Below are 16,709 nucleotides of genomic sequence, written 5' to 3'. Positions count from 1 at the left end.
ATCTAACAGTATCTTTCGAAGGACTGCGGCACTCGCACAAGTGCACCGGTCGGAGTCCCATGGCAGTATTTGCTTTTTCTTTCTTAAACTAGGGACTACAAACGGGTGAATAGAAAAGCGAAAGACAGTCAGAGTCTCCATAGGAGACGGACTGGGGGTGAATTTTATTTTGGGGGATTCAATTTTGCTCATTCAGATCATCTTGTTGCTTAGTTTGGTTTTGTTAGTTGGCACAGGCGTGGCTGGAGTAAATTACAGAAAGGACAAGAAAGATCAAAAGAAGGTAATTGTTTTTCTTTTTACTTAAATTCTACTACTTGTATTCATGTTGCTGTATACTGTACTCTTTTAGTTTCAACAGATCTGGCACCTTTCTGTTTTGTCACAGGATACGTGATCTTCTTACGGCCCCAAGCAAGATGGAGGGAAAGAAAATCAGAACAAAGATGGTCGAGGAGCGAAACAAGTAAGAATTCAAATGGAGACGGAGTGAGTTTCATGTCAATTTTGGGCCACTTCATGACCCGTGTCTGGACTGGTATATTGAATCCATACAGGATTCACAAATTATATATATATATATATATATATTTTTTTTTTTTTTTAATGGTTACGCTGACATTTTTCTTTTTTAACAGAAGAAAGTCATCTTTTCTCTAGAGATTTTATGTCTATGGTCACTGGAAGGATTTTTGTTCCACTTAACAAAATTGGCCCTATTGGCCCACAATATGTAAATGTGGATAGCGTGTTACTTCCAAATAGAAATACAGTAACTTGAAATCTTTCAAGTAGCTTTGTTTAATACAATGCAACAATTTGCAGGATACAAAAGAAAGTATGTAGTAAAATATAATTTACATAGAATTTATTCATACCACTTTTTAAATTAAAATTAAATTAAAATTAAATTTTATGTAACAAAAGTACTCGGTCGGTATTGGTATCAGTATCAGTGACTACTCAATATTTGAGTACTGGTACTAGTATCAGTCTGACAAAAAGTGATATCAAACATCCCTACGTTTTAACTACTAAGTTAGAACGGACTAAATCATGTCCTCATGTTTAAATACAGTGAAGCCCAAAAAAATGAGTATGAGAAAAAAAAAACATGTGTCATAAAAGTCCAAAATAAGGCAATAATTCCTCAAAAATTAAATACAGTGGCTATAGAAAACAATATGGAGGATACAAATGTATCGTGTCATGATGTTTCAAAAAAACAAAAGGAACTACAAAAGAAACTACAACGTATAAATATATATTTTTTAGAGGGCGGGGGTAATATTCTGAGGGGAAAAAACGTGCAAATTTGCAAGTTTATAAAGTGGTAAATTTGCGAGAAAAAAAACAAAAAAAATTTACGAAATATACACGTAGCGTAGCTATAGTCAAATGTGAGGATTTGTTGGTGGTTAATAGGACACTGTTTATAAAATTAAAAGGCAAGATGGAGACTGATTCATTCTTAAATGTAATATTTACTCGTCATTCACCGCAGCTAGAGCGACAACATTTCCTGATCCCCTATCAGCTGACTAAACATTAACCAATCAGAAGCTAGCATACTTTAGGTAAATGTAAGTAAATGACGGAGAGCAGCAGCTTCAACACATCAACTTAGCTACTTATACAAAAAAAATACCAAAATGTATGAATGTATAAATAATAATTCTGGAAACAAAATTTTTTATTTTACCAAATTAACTTAAATGCTTGATCCTCAAAGAGCGATTGTTTGATGGTATGATTAAAGGCAAAAGTATTGGCACAAACATCCGAGTAGTATGCTGCTGTAAGTTTTTTCTCTCACAAATCTGCCACTTTGTAAAGTCGCAAATTTCCGAGTTTTTTCTTGCAAATTTGCCACTTTATAAACTCACAAATTTGAGATTTTGGGGGGGGGGGGGGGGAATATTGCCCCCGCCCTCTAAAAAAATATATATTTATACGTAGCCCTAATACACCGTCGTAAGAAACAGCATACGTGAAACAAAAAAACAGTTTTCTTAAAACTACTACAACCAACTAAACATTCATTTTAAAAACTATGTTTAACATAAAAGTTTGCTAATTTTATAATTAGTGGCCGAAAAACAGCGACAACAAACAACTAATGACAAACAAGAAAAGTCTCTTGCTTTCTTGCGTTTGCATTTATTTTACACAAGTGATTTATCAAAAGGATTTCTCTACCAAGGACGCTGGCTATCATATAGTTGCCTTATTTTACTGCAGGTGCAATACTAACCACCCAATAACATTGATTGCATTATCAATGCTGTAATATGAATATTGCCTGTGTGTGCGTGACTCAGGGAAAGATGGGATCCATTCCAACTCGGCCCAGTAGGAGCTGAGAAGGAAGAGAAGAGAAGGTGTTTCCATTTGGCCCAGTACCTGGTGGCTGTTGTTGTGGGTTTAGCTGTCCTGACCAGTGCCGTCATTGCCAAGGTATGATTCAAAAACGCAAAAAGGCACATTCAGTGATCCCTAGCGCCATCTATCGTGAACCAATAATTCATTCATTTAAAAAAAAATAAAAAAATAAAAAGACTAAACCCTAAATAAATAAATGCTGTAGCCTATCACATAATAATATAGTAATCACTAATTATTTTACTTTTTTTTTTTTTTACTAGCTCCCATGATTCGGACCCATCGCTTGTCACTTTCTGCTTTTACTTTTATAATTTTTTTGCTAGCTACTCGCCGCTAGCCATCTTTCGGCATCACAACGGCTGCTAAGTCGCCGTCACTCGCCGAGGTGCTCGAGGTGCTTGCGAAATGTGGTCTCTCTGATCCGCCGTAGTGTGCGTACTCCTGTGTGCTTCTAATGCTATTCTTTGACCACTAGATGGCGCTTGGGACGACACACAGGGTCTTTCAATTAACCTCAGTTATCATTGGCTTTATTTTAGATTCTACACATGCATTGCCACCTATGAAAAAAAAATACATATCAAGTTGAATGTGTTTCGTTCTGACCAATCAGGGCTCTCTTTTGATGCTGTCGACGTTGTCCAGTCCAAAATCATTCCGCAGCGAAAGGGAGAAACAGTTCTACATGTTGATGCTGGTGTTCTGCCTTGTTTGCCCAAACTTCCTGGTGTTCCTAAAATCACTGTGGAAGTGTGCCTTCAAGAGCTTCGTACCGCCCAACATGAGGACCATGTCGTTTGTATGAGACATTTTTGCATTGATGAAAGATCTTTTTTTCTGACAAATAATGAACAGAGTGTAATGGCGTACCTTTTCTTTTGCAGATTTGTGCCATAGAATGCTTGGTGTCACTCGGTACCTCAATTATGGTACTTGTGGTTATGCCTCAGTTTGACGTTCTGACAAATCTGTTCATCAGCGGAGGTGTCTGTGTTGTGCCGGCGCTTCTTCAGCTCGTCTTTCGACTACAGGCAGAGTCTTGGAAAATTATGTTCCCAATCTGCTCCCTCATTCTAACGTCTGCTGGTAACTGTAATAGATTCTTATGCTGTTTCTATGATATTCTCTTGTTGTCTAAAACTCAGGTGACTGTAATTCATTACAAGTCAGTTGTATGCCAGTGAAGCCAAAAGTGGTGTTTCTTACAAGCACGCCACCTTACATTCATTCATGTCTCTCAAAAGGATATTGCCTGCTAGGAATCGACTACTATGTCCGCGTATCATCATTTGTGGATAACCAGAGTGACGACTGCTATTTCTATGTCGCAATTGGAATTTTCGCCTCATTACTCATCTCTCTTTGCTGGTGGGAAAATCCAATGCAAGCTACGAATCGGATTCAGGTAATTTCTATGTTTCTGTTTTGTCACCTGGAATTTGAGGGGAATAAGTACATTTTCAGTCATAGTCTTTTCATCACATGCGAACATGACGTCACATCCGCCGACATAGGGTGGGAAATTCCAACCCGAATACAGTCTGAAAACTATTGGCAGCAAATGAAGCCACATATTCCTCTATTAACTCATTCACTCCCAGCCATTTTCACTGAAGCAATCCCGTTTGCTCCCGGCTGTTTTACTAGATTTTGACAGATTTTGCAAGGCCCACAGAAAAATTGTGTTCTATTGCTATAAAAACATGGAACCTACCAAAACAAAGATTAGAGTCTCTTCTTTCATCAGGAAATAAGTATATTTCTATCTGTTTCCGTTTTTCAGCAATTAGCATTAGAATATAGCTAAGTTTCATCATTATACACAAATCTGTATAGGACTGTGGGTAAATGAACTTTTTTTTTTAACTCATTCACTGCCTTCGACGGCTATAGACGTCAAAAATTCATTATAACTATTTCTATTTAGTTTAACATTTTTTTCCACTTTTGTTAACAAGAGTATGAAAACCTAGAATTTTTTTATTATTGTACATTTAGAACATAAATAACATTTGCAATTAATCATGTGTTAACTAGTGAAGTCATGAGATTAATTATGATTTTAAAAAATAATTGCTTTTTTTATTTTTAATAATGTTTTCTTCTTCTTTTTTAAATTACATCAGGTGATTAAATTTTTCTTTGTAATTAATTTTGCATGACTTCAATAATAATCACAAATTTTATATCTGTTCTAAACGTACAATATTTTTGTTTTGGATTTTCATACTGTCGTTAACAAAAGAAGAAGAAAAATATTTTAACGAATAGAAAGAGTTCAAATGAATTTTTTACGTCTATAGCCGTCAATGGCATTGAATGAGTTACCATGGCCATAGTGGCTCTGCTGCCACCTGCTGGCCGTTTTTGTAATAACTACCATTTCCTCTACCGAGAGGCTACTGACACTAAAGATATTTAAAATAGAGCGTATTTATACGTTTTTGGGAGAAAATGAGTTTATTGAATGTTTTTCATGTTTTCAAATGTCCTGTGTGCTTGACATTTAATACCTATATTTCTGATTCTAAATAAACCTATGTCTAACTATATATGGTTTTGGGTCTGCGTAAACATAAAATACGGCGTACTGTATATTGAGACTGTTTTGTTCCTCCCTGTAGGAAACATTGTCAGAACTGGATGGTTTCAGGGACTTTGTGTTTGTCATCAGCAGCATTCTGAGGATAATTGTCATAGGTAATTGTCTGCAGTGCACTCACTGTCTGGAACAGCACCCACACAGAATACGCCAATAATAACTTAACACCATAATCTTGATATCAACACCCTCATTCTTTTTTGGTTAAAATGTGTTTCTAACATCACCTATAGAGATAACATTTTAGTAAAGATATTTGCTGTATATGTTTTTAGTTAGCAGGATTACATCAAATATACACAACCAATATTCATGAACAGAGTGGCACGTGTCAAGCAATTTTGGTTGACACATTTCAGTGAAAAGACACAATTTCATATTACAACATACAGTACATTGTTGACGTACTGTTATTTTAATCCAACCCTTTAAGCAATTTACAGATGATTTTCTTTCCTATAGGAGCTGTATACCTGATCCACCATGTCCTCATTGAACAGACCATCAAATGGCCAAACTTCAATTTAGGCAGTAATGATTGGGAATTGTTACAAATAGGACTTGGGCTGTTTTTCCTACAGGTAGGTGAAGGTTAATAGCAGGCTAGCTAACCCTTTATAATTGTTGTCCAAGTCGATTAATTCAAATCTATTACATCAGAGCGACTAATGAGAGTCAATGTCTTCCTAACAAGCTTGCTCATTTGGTATTGACATCGCCGGCAGGCACTAACTAACCCTTCGTCCTTGTTCAAGGCCTTCTGCTCAGCAGCGTGCCACTGGTTTGGGGTGGTGGCGTGTAAGATTCATGCTATCAGGATGAGTTTTGCTTTGCCCTTATGTAGCACAGGACCTGCAGTGCTCCTATTGGGATTTATACTTTTCATAACCCAAGCAGGACAACTGAATGGAGATCAACATAGCACAGTCACACGTGGGTTATTTGAAAAGTCAGCATTTTTTTTTTTTTTACATTTTTTTTTTTACAAAAATTGACCAAGTCTTTCTTCCTTTGCAGAATTTTGTGAAAGCTTGGAGTTCTTGAAAGACAAGAACACAACCTCTATGATCTTTCTAGAAATGACCAGGAGCATCTGCCGGACATCACTTAACAGGTACCTACCTGTACATTAATATTAGGATGTGTGATGACCATATACTAAGTTACTATATGTATACGTGAACAATAATGCTAATATGTGAATAATATGCAAACGTCTGCTCCCTCCCATATAATCAATGGTCATTTGATTGACAGCTATTACTTGCAATGGCCTTTTTCCATGCTGGCACTTGAGGGAGTATGTATGTGGTCAGGGTTGGTCTCATGCACTTACTACGTATGGAAGACAAAGGTAAGCACATACTTCATACCGGGTTATAAGAAGTTGGGGATTTTTCATTACAGTTAGTTTTTATTTTGTCTTGACTTTTGATTTTGAAATTCAGTTACCGGTAGCTTTCTTGAAGCTTAGTTTTTAGTAATTTTATACTTGTTGGGTACAATATTTAAATCACACTTCAGTGCGTTCTGTTCTACCTTTCTTCTTCTGTACGGCCAATCAGTAATATCAAAATAAATACAAAACCAATTTTAAAAAACGTTGTGACACTATACAAATTGTGAATAAAAAACGGAATGCAATTACGTGTGAATTTCTTTGCTTATTTTGTTAGTTTTCGTTAAATATAATAACACTACTTTATGCTCACTCTTTGTTATTTGCATGCAAGGTTTTAAAAAATAAACAAATAAATCTTAATTTAAAAAAAAAAACTATCTTGAATGGCACATTTCATGGTTAAAATGCATCTTTCATTTACTACTCCTTAGGTCCAGCGTATAGAGAGAACCTCGCAGCTCTTCGTTCGGCGTCTCTATGAATCCGCTTTCGTAGACTTGTCTTTGTTGCTCAACACCAAGATGAAGGTGTCTCGGGCTCGGAATCAAGAAAGGTGAGAAGGTCCTTAATGATACGAACACCCAAACATGAACTGAAGACTCCTGTCTTTGTTACAGCCAAGACGACATCCAGGGCTGCGTAATCTATCTGTGTGCCACCATGTGGCATGAGACCTATGATGAAATGCTGAAGATTCTGACCTCCATGTTCAGGTTTGCATTGCAGTAACACATGAGACAACAGAGCAGTGAAAATGTCCACTTTCAGTCATCTGCAGTGGTAACAATTATTTATTTATTTTTGTTTTCAGATTGGATCGTTACCGAGGCAATCCAAAAGAGGATCATAAGGACTGTTTTGATTTTGAGTGTCACATTTACGTGGATGACGGATTCATGACTGAAAAAGAAACAGGGAAGAGGCTGGTTAACTCATATGTTAATGATTTGACTCAAGTTGTCATCGAGGTTTACAGGTGAGGTTTCTCCTTCAACGCAAGCATCGATTGTAAATTACTTGTCAGGGGCGGACTTGATTGTGTTCTTCCATCTGACTAAAAATATGGTTAAAAATGTTTTGAATGATTATTTTCCCCCATAATCCATCAACAAAATCTCGTGAAATAGTCATGGTGTATCTTATCAAAACAATGACTTTTCCTCCAGGGTTTTTACCAACAAAGAGCCTGATGATGTATCCATTGTGGAAACTCCATATGGTGGCAGACTTGTATTCGTAATGCCAGAAGGCAACATGCTCTACGTTCACCTGAAAGACAAAGGTCTCATCAGGAACAAGAAAAGATGGTCGCAGGTATGTACGGCGAGAATTCGGGGCTTTTGGTTTAACAAAATGAATCACATTTTTTAAAATGACATTGCGTGACAAACATTGTTGTCTTTTAGATCATGTACATGTATTATCTACTTGGCTGGAAGGGCTACCTTTCCAAAAACCCTCAGACTAAAGTAAGACTTTACAATCACCTAAAACGAAACAAGAGTGCGACATGCACCGTACGTAAACTAAATTATGTTTGTTTATTTTTGTAGCGCCAAGACGTAACCAGAGAGTCTTTAATCTCTTTGGATGGTGAGATATTCTACATGCCGCAGCATGACAATGACAACAAAAGAAGATTCATCTCAGATGACAACATATACATCCTGGCTCTGGACGGCGACACCGACTTCCAGCCTAAAGCTGTGATTTTGCTGGTAGACAGGTCAGTATTAGCTAAATGGATTCTACCGCGGCTTTGGGGAATCCAGAAACATTTTCCACGCAAAAAGGATCATACCACAGGAAAATTATATAAAGAATTTTGACACTTGTTTAAAACTCATTATGGCTTTTATTCAACAACACAAATTATCCACATTCTGATTGATGACAATTGACGTGTTTTGATTGACAGGCTGAGGATGTATGAAAATGTCGGGGCAGCCTGTGGACGAATCCATCCTACTGGAATGGGTGAGCAAAATAAAAATAAAAATAAATAAATAATGTCTTAATGGCCCATTTTAGTCAACTTAAATGTATACTTAAGTATATTATAAAGTATATTCATAAGTATATTGAACTTTCAAGTGTACTTTATAGTATATTTAAGTACACACTTAAACATATTTGAAAGTTTACTTTGTAGTGTACTTATGTCCACAGCAAAAAGTGATGAATTGACATGGATCAAACCCATTAACCTCAGTACCAAAGATAACAACCTTAACCTCTTGGCTGTCCAGCCACATGGTGATATGGGCTTTATAAATAAATGTAACCTATAATTTCGGTTCCATTACAGAGCAAGTGCCTTTTAAGTATATACTACAGGATGTCAACTTTTAGTATATGTTTCAGTATACTTACAAGTAGACTTAACATTTATTTGGTGGAGTATACTTCCAATAAGTACAAGAAAAGTAAACAGGAAGTATACTCTCCTAATTTTGAGTATACTTCAAGTATACTTAAATGTACTTCTTTTTGGTAAGGGATAGACTCTTGTTAAGTTGTACACGTGCAGTAACTCCTTTTCAATACAAGAGATAGGACCATGTTGAGGTGCCAGCTTGTGGCTCACTCTACATGAGTGCATACTTCCCGCTAGCGACATTAGCTTAGACATTCGTTTCCACAACGCTTTGCGTTCAAACATATTAGCTAGTAGCTACAGTAGACTGAATTATACCAAAAAAACATAATACTTGTAAATCTGAATGAAAGAAAACACCAAGATTCTCTGAAAATTGTGGTATCTGGGGTAGAAACGTTTTTGGGATGTAGGCGAGCTAGCTAACGGTACGCAGTAGTGGTAGAAATGAGCTGAGTAACGATAACTAAAGTCACAATTGTGCCGGATGACCATTTATGTGAACCTGTTCACATAAGTGACACATGAACAAGTGTGATCAGTTCTTGTATAACGAGGAGGGGCTGGACGCAAGTACGTCATTGGTTTCCGTTTTAGCCACAGCCAAAATCAGAAAAAAGTTCAATAGTGAAAAACAGTTTGAGGCTATAACTCCATAATTCAGGACTTTGTGGTTTTCGGGCATCTTTTCTAACGTATATCATTTATTTTAAAACTTTGAAGTCACTTTACAGGGTTTCTAACATTGGTTTATTACTACAACATGATATGGCAATAAAAAGGTCCAGGTGGTGGAACCAAATTTCTGAATTTTGTCTCCGTAACCTTCAGGTCCCATGGTGTGGTACCAGAAGTTTGAGTATGCAGTGGGTCATTGGCTCCAGAAGACAGCAGAGCACGTCTTTGGGTCCGTCCTGTGCAGTCCAGGATGTTTCAGTCTGTTTCGAGCTTCGGCCTTAATGGATGACAACGTGCTGAAGAGATACACGACGACTGCCACAAGGGCTGCGGAATATGTTCAATATGACCAAGGTCAAGATTCTGCCATCACTCTTTCCCTTATGCCAGTTTTTAATCAATATTCTTGCATTTTGTTCTTTTTTTTTTGTGTCTGTTTAAATTTTGCAGGGGAGGATCGTTGGTTGTGTACTTTGCTGCTGCAGCAAGGTTGGCGTGTGGAATACAACGCCGCATCTGATGCCTACACCAACTCGCCACAGGAGTTTAAAGAGTTTTATAACCAGAGGAGACGGTGGGGACCGTCCACGCTGGCTAATACATTGGACCTCCTGCACAGGTCAGTTAGCGATGAAGGGAAATGTCACCTTGGGAGACTTTCCCTCGACTGTAGTTAGCACAATTCTCTTATTCAATGCAGTCAGACGAATAAGAACTCTTTCTACTGATGATTACAGTGGCCCAGAGACAGTGAAGAGAAACTCCTCCATATCCAGACTTTATATTTTCTACCAGATGTTCACTGTTGGCTCCTCTATTCTTGGGCCAGCCTCTGTGACTCTGATGGTGGCAGGTAGTCCGTCAATGTGTTGTTGTTTTTTTAACCTACAATTTTCAGAAAGTGAACTATTATTTATTCTGTTATCTGCTTTCCTTGCAGGTGCTTTCCAGTTTGTCTTTAAAATCGCTGGTACACTTTCCATCATCATCGCAAGCATTCCGCCGGTGTTCTACATCATCATTTGTTTCATCGCCAAGCCAAACCTCCAGATAACAATCGCTGCCATTATGAGTGTCCTGTATGCCTTCCTCATGACGGCTTCCTTGTTTTCTATCATCGGTGAGCACATGTCGTATCCGGATCTTTGTGACTACGTTGATGTTTGCAGCTCTTGTCTGTGATTCGTTAAGACGCGTTTTTTTTGAGCCGCCATTGTGCCCTCAGGCGATATGGTGATTCAGGGTACGTTCCTAACCCCAACTGGCGTGTTCCTGATTTCTATGACAATTATGTACTTGGTGACTGCTATCCTCCACCCCGAGGAGTTTGGTATGTAAAAAAATGATATATCATCATCAGCATTCATGTTCGATGATGTCATGTTGTGCATTGTGATGGTATTTCTCTCCTACAGGAATGATCATCTATGGCCTGATGTACTTCATCTGTATTCCCAGTGGCTACCTTCTACTTACCATCTACTCACTGGTTAACATGCACATCGTGACCTGGGGCACGAGGGAATCCAACAAGTAATGCACTGATCCTCATCATTAGCAGATTCCTTACTTAAAGGGAAAGTCAACCCAAAAAAGTATTTACAATAAGTTCTATGTGGCCCCACTAGTCTAAATAGGGTATTCTGATTAATATTGTTGTGCTTGTGGATTATGAGCTAAGCAGCAAAATCCACCCATTTGATCCATCTCAGACTTGCTGTCGACTGAAAATAACATCACAGTTGCTTAGGTAATTTCTAAAGCTAAGCCGCGATTGTTCGTTAGCTAAGCCCTGAGCAAGTGTGGTGTCATCTTCAGTTGACCGCAAGTGGCAAAATTCATTTTTAAAGGTAATCATTGTACAGTCATTTACAGACAAAATATGATCTTTCTTTTTGTTAAAAATGGCTCAATGAGTCAAGTATGATCAACATCATACCATAACTTTTTTTGTATTTAAGTGTTTCATCTCTTATCTGTTGAATCTGTCAGGGGAGGAGCAGAGATAAAGAAGAACCATAACATGCTGTGTGATCGAAACTGCAGACTCTGCTGCTGGGACATGAAGTTGCAGGTGATACGAACCCCTGCTGACGTGCCGTGCACCTGTGGAATGTGTGATTTGGATGGGCGAATTCATAGCACCCGTGGTTTGAATCGACAGATAACTCAGGAAACGGAGAACCTGATAATTCAACAAATCACAAGACAGAATGGACAGCAAGCCGCTCCCCTTCCAATCACAGGCCAGGAAACAAATCAACACGCCGCTTCAAACGTGAAGCCCGAAGCTGCGCTTGACACCAGCCAAAGGGCACTGCAAGAAGAACGAAAACCTCTGTGTGATGAAGAAATGAGGGAGTTCAAAACATTTGACATCATGTCGAGAAACACGTAACTATTACAATAATACAAGTGTAAAAAAATTTGCTAAAAGTAACTGTTCGCAAAGAGTCACCAATGTGCATGCGCCTGTGTGTGTAGCGACGATAGCTTGGAAAAAGAGAGCATATCAACAAGTGACTCTGAAAATGAAGATGACGATGACGATGACAACAAGGACAACGCAGACCTTCCAGTTAGCGGTGAGTCGCCCTGACGCCTGAAACAAACAAATGTTGGCATGGTGAGCTTCCAAAAATCAAGAACTGCTTTTGTGTGCATGTGTCTTCACAGAATGGGTGAGTCCAGTGAAAGAAGAATTTTTAAAGAAGCTGACCTTTGCCAACCTTAAGAGGAACTTAAAAGAACAAATACGGTAATTCTTTGTCGCATTATGCCCATTTTAGGTTGCAATCATCTAAACAGAAAACGTCGTGTTCTTTTCTTGAAACCAGGTACTCCCTCCGCAAAAACAGTTACGATGACGTGTGTGAAGAGTTGACGCTCATGTTAACAGACACTGTTAATGGACAACTGTATGGCGTGGGACCTGAAGACGTTCTGACAGAAAGTCAACTGGAGGAACTACAACAGGAATTGACGGAGCAGGTATTTATGACAGGGAGACCAACAAAATTTGCGTTCATGTTTTGTTTTTATTTACTGGGCTCTTAATTAGGCAATTATAATGCAGTGGGTCGATTCTGCGTGTGTCTGTTTGCGCGTAGGCTCGCCGCACCCTCAAGATCAGTCGCATGGAAAGATTAGAGAGAAAAGTCAAGAGAGCCATCGAGAAAACTCTGACTGCCCCTCAGGTGCAGAAACTGGAAGTGGTAAGATACTGAATCAGCTATTATTCGGCCTGAGAGAGGAAGGTGCTGACAAAAAAAAAAAAAAAAAACTTAAATGGGTGATGACAAATGTCTGTGTGCGTGTAGGATGAGAATGACTTCTGGGACAAGTTGATCGACCGCTACTTGAAGCCCATTACAGACACTAAAACACATCTGGAGGACGTCACCAGAGAGCTAAAGTCGCTGCGCAACAAGGTCAGTAAACTTCCTTTCACGTTGTTGAATGTTTGGATTTAATTTGATTGAATGTCTATATTTATCTAAATTCCTATACTTCAAACTTCCCACTTTTTCGGCATCTATCTACTTCCACATAATTCATCCGATTCTCGTCGTTCTAATTTTACCATATTCTAAAAATTCCTGCCATGGGTGCTTGCATTTTTTATATTCCAAATATTCACGCCTTACCCACAATTCCCGATTTTGTACCCTATTTTCCCCTATTCATTCTTAATGGGTACATTTCACATTTACATCATTTCAAAGTAACATTCAAACCATTTAACTTATTCCTTTCACTTTATGGCTGATTATTAGTCCATTCCCTTCTTGATTCTTCAAACCTTACTCCATTCACATAATTCATCCAATTTTTTAACATATTCCAAATATTCATGTTATGATTTGGAGCCATTAATTTGATTCCAACTATTCACGCCTTACCCACAATTCCCCATTTTGTACGATAACATTTCCATTTCCTTCCCAATGGCAGATTCAACATGACACATTTACATAATTTCAACGTGACAATCAAAAGGTTTAACTCTTTCATTTCACTTTAGGGATGATTATTCAGTCCATTCCCTACTTGATTCTTCACACCCTACCCCCCTTTTTTTTTCTGCTGTAATTTCTATTCATTTATTCACCGATTCTAACCATTCCAACTTTCAAATGTTCAGCTCTTTCCAGGTCATTGTGCATCATTCCAAATCATTCCATAGTTTTCATTCAGCTTTACAGCTTTCACACGCAATTTCTCCAGAAATTGCATTTTCTAGTTCTAAGTGGTACCTCAATTTATGAGGTGTTTTTTTATTATTTTTTTTTAGATACGAGTGCAGAGATGAGAAAAGTACCGACATTCTCTACTTGAGTAAAAGTACAGTTACTTGTGTAAAAAAAAAAAAAGTTAAAGTAGTATTAAATAATTACTTAAGTGAAAGTACAAAAGTACAGGCTCTGAAATGTACTTAACGAGTAAAAATAGAAAGTATTTTTACCGTATGTTCCTGCTATGTCAATTTGAAAAATTTTAGCTAATGGAGCACTCTCTCAATTTAAAATGATCCTCTGTAGTGTTGGCGCGCATTACCCTCATATTTACGGGTTGTTCTAATCTGGCCAATTGCACGTCATGTGATAGCGTTTCGTAGAGCCAATCACAAGCTGGGATGTACGGAACCGTATGAAACGCTTCTTATGATTGGCTGAGCCAGGATACATTGAAGCTGCTTTTATCTTCCAGATTAAGTATTTTAATCGTTTTCATGCATTTAAAAACTAAAGTAACAACCTTGTTTTGAAAATGTATCAAATAAAAAGTACAGATACTCATGTTAAGATGTAACGGATAAAAGTAAAAAGTAGTCTAAAAAATAAATACTTGGGATAGTACAAAGTACTGAAAAATACTCAGGTAAAGTAACTAAGTATTTGTACTTCATTACTTCCCATCTCTGTACGATTGTCACACAGACAGGTCATGTTTGTAAATGAGAATTCGTTTTCAAACATTTTTTACCTAGTTAAATAAAGGTTAAAGACAATACATTTTAAAAAAGAATTTTGTTTGTCTTGTGTTATAAGCAGAAAACAAATATTCAAAAAGTATGACCACAAAATGCTCATTAACGATTTTTCCTCAACACCCAACAGGCAGTATTCCTGTATTTTATCATCAATGTGCTATGGGTGGTTGCTACCTTCTTCCTGCAAGCCATTGGAAACGACGTCATAAGCATCAAGATCCCAAAATTGCATTCAAATGGATCATCAACTGGAGAGTACATGAAGGTTGGCGCACACATTATTTGAACGATGACAAAAATGTGTCCCGTTTGGTATTACACCAGCAGTTCATTTTCATTCGTTCCTTCCCAAAAAATATGTTTAGAAGCCCTTTAAGACTCTTTTGTGAGTACGAGTTATATAAATAAACTTGACTTGAATTAATCGAGCAGAACCAGTAAGTGAGAAGAAGAAAATCTACGGAGAGGACACACTTTGACACGTTCGTGGTTTCACAGATCAGGGCTGAAAAAAACTATTTACAACTGTATTTGGAAATGTCAAATAAGGTTACCTGAAGGAAGGGTTGATTTACGGTCCTAATGGTGCCATCGAAGAATGATTCAGCTTTTGCCACTCTGAACGAGCGTGAATTGTCGTATAGATGCTATGCCGTTTTTACGTCGACAGGTGGAGCCTCTCAGCTTGATGTTTCTGTTGTCTTTTGCGGTCCTTCTCCTCGTCCAGTTCCTCGCCATGTTGTATCACAGGTAAACACAAACGGCGCCTTGTTAAATGTTTATTATTTACATCTCTTCAGTGTCATGCAAGCACTGATCTACTTCGTTTTATTTGATTACAGGGTCTACACTTTGATCCATGTGGTGTCATACCGCAGCACAGAGAAGGATTACAAACAGAAAGACGATGTAAGTAACCGAACGAACACATTTATATGTTTGTTTTAGTAGCATTTTTTCCTCATTCACATTAGTATTCCGCTTGTAATAATATGCATTCATTCTCCAGGACGACGACGACGACAGTATGGTTCTAGAGAACCATAACACCGGTGGACTTAGCATCACAAGCGATGACTTGTAGCTGATAACGACAGTTTTATGTGATTGTATTAGTTCCTCATTGCTGCCCTTTTCTTTGTGTTACTCATCATAATGTTATGTTATCGGAAGACAAAGTCTAACGTTGCATAAAGCATAAAGAGAGTTTAATCTTTTATCAGCTTTCCTCAGTCACATATGAGCTACAAGGGTGTATAGAAAAATCAGTGAAACTTTATTTTCTGTATATTTCTGTTTCAGTCTGTAGTATTGCACTTAAATGTTTTTTTTCTGTGTGACTTGGTAAGATAATGCGTTACAAAATAAAATATGAGCAATTCACCCCTGAAAAATGGATTTAAACTGCAACTTTTGCACATAAGTGGGAGAAATATTAATGGCTTTGTACTGTTTAAGTCATATACTCTTTGAATACCGGTATATGAATGTAAATAAAAAAAAAATTAAAAATCAGGTTTGATGAAAATGAGTATTTTCAGTGTACACTGTACTGCAATAAAATATTAGAAAACACAATGTGCTGTTTGTTGTCACTTATATTGCCATTAAAAAAAAAAAAAGCATCTCTGTGATATTTGCCTCTTTTTTTTAGGGATGGACGAGTATCTATACAAAGTATCACTATCAGTACCGATACCAGCCTTATTTTAAAGGTGCATTGGGCCTTGCTTTCCATGTCTCCCACAAGCAACACGTGTTTCAAACGATCAGCTAATCAGTAAGCTCTGCATAAAGCCTGATAACGATGTTATACGGATACGGGTACCCGAGGACCAGGTCTGAGAAACAGTGCTTTAAGGTATTGGTACTTGTGATGATGGCCAATACCAGCATCGGCCTCCCACTAGTGGCCGTTTTACAATCAGGAACTAGAAATTAATGGAATAGAAAAATGCCATTAATTTCATGCAATCTTAAGGACACACAGTGTATCAAGTCACTGGGCAACATGTAATGTCTTCCATTGCCTTGAGATTTCATTGCCGGCATAAGAACGCCTCCTTCTGGTCTCACGGGTAGTGTGCTTTTCTGCATAGGCTCCCTTTTTTTTTTTCAACTTGGAAAGTGACTTGCTCTAATGCTTCAGCGTCATCCGTGTGCAAAGATCATTCCCCCATTATGTGGCTTCACTTGTTATTGTCCAATTTCAGTCCTATCAGTTATGTCAGTGATCATTGTGTGTCTATTGTACAGAATGTTATGTTAAATA

The 16,709-nt window shown here is 37.7% G+C and overlaps 1 protein-coding gene across 1 annotated transcript; it reads left to right on the top strand.

Annotated features, from left to right (window-relative positions):
• The first annotated feature begins 405 nt into the window (after positions 1 to 405).
• Positions 406 to 16,009, top strand: chs1 (chitin synthase 1). Its single transcript, XM_086071657.1, has 34 exons — positions 406 to 466; positions 2,322 to 2,457; positions 2,999 to 3,184; positions 3,270 to 3,471; positions 3,630 to 3,790; positions 5,010 to 5,085; positions 5,450 to 5,568; positions 5,743 to 5,920; positions 6,005 to 6,101; positions 6,245 to 6,341; positions 6,821 to 6,942; positions 7,007 to 7,102; positions 7,201 to 7,365; positions 7,556 to 7,703; positions 7,796 to 7,858; positions 7,943 to 8,115; positions 8,308 to 8,366; positions 9,598 to 9,798; positions 9,895 to 10,063; positions 10,182 to 10,297; positions 10,385 to 10,564; positions 10,670 to 10,774; positions 10,860 to 10,977; positions 11,437 to 11,518; positions 11,609 to 11,838; positions 11,929 to 12,029; positions 12,121 to 12,202; positions 12,282 to 12,435; positions 12,555 to 12,659; positions 12,765 to 12,875; positions 14,565 to 14,702; positions 15,108 to 15,187; positions 15,280 to 15,346; positions 15,447 to 16,009. The coding sequence occupies exons 1-34, from the start codon at positions 420 to 422 to the stop codon at positions 15,519 to 15,521; spliced, it is 4,239 nt and encodes a 1,412-aa protein (XP_085927783.1). The 5' UTR covers positions 406 to 419; the 3' UTR covers positions 15,522 to 16,009.
• The last annotated feature ends 700 nt before the right edge of the window (positions 16,010 to 16,709 follow it).

This window comes from Leptonotus elevatus, chromosome 3 (genome assembly GCF_054856555.1).
Source record: "Leptonotus elevatus isolate MCC_2025b chromosome 3, RoL_Lele_1.0, whole genome shotgun sequence".
NCBI classification, from domain to species: Eukaryota; Metazoa; Chordata; class Actinopteri; order Syngnathiformes; family Syngnathidae; genus Leptonotus; species Leptonotus elevatus.
This window is presented reverse-complemented; position numbering and strand designations above follow the sequence as displayed.

Bases quoted from the DNA above. Each gene is read 5' to 3' on its own strand.
- chs1 (XM_086071657.1), top strand. From the start codon at position 420: ATGGAGGGAAAGAAAATCAGAACAAAGATGGTCGAGGAGCGAAACAA. The intron at 3,472-3,629 runs GTAACTGTAATA...GTCTCTCAAAAG, and splicing joins CCTCATTCTAACGTCTGCTG to GATATTGCCTGCTAGGAATC. The intron at 10,775-10,859 runs GTATGTAAAAAA...TCTCTCCTACAG, and splicing joins CCTCCACCCCGAGGAGTTTG to GAATGATCATCTATGGCCTG.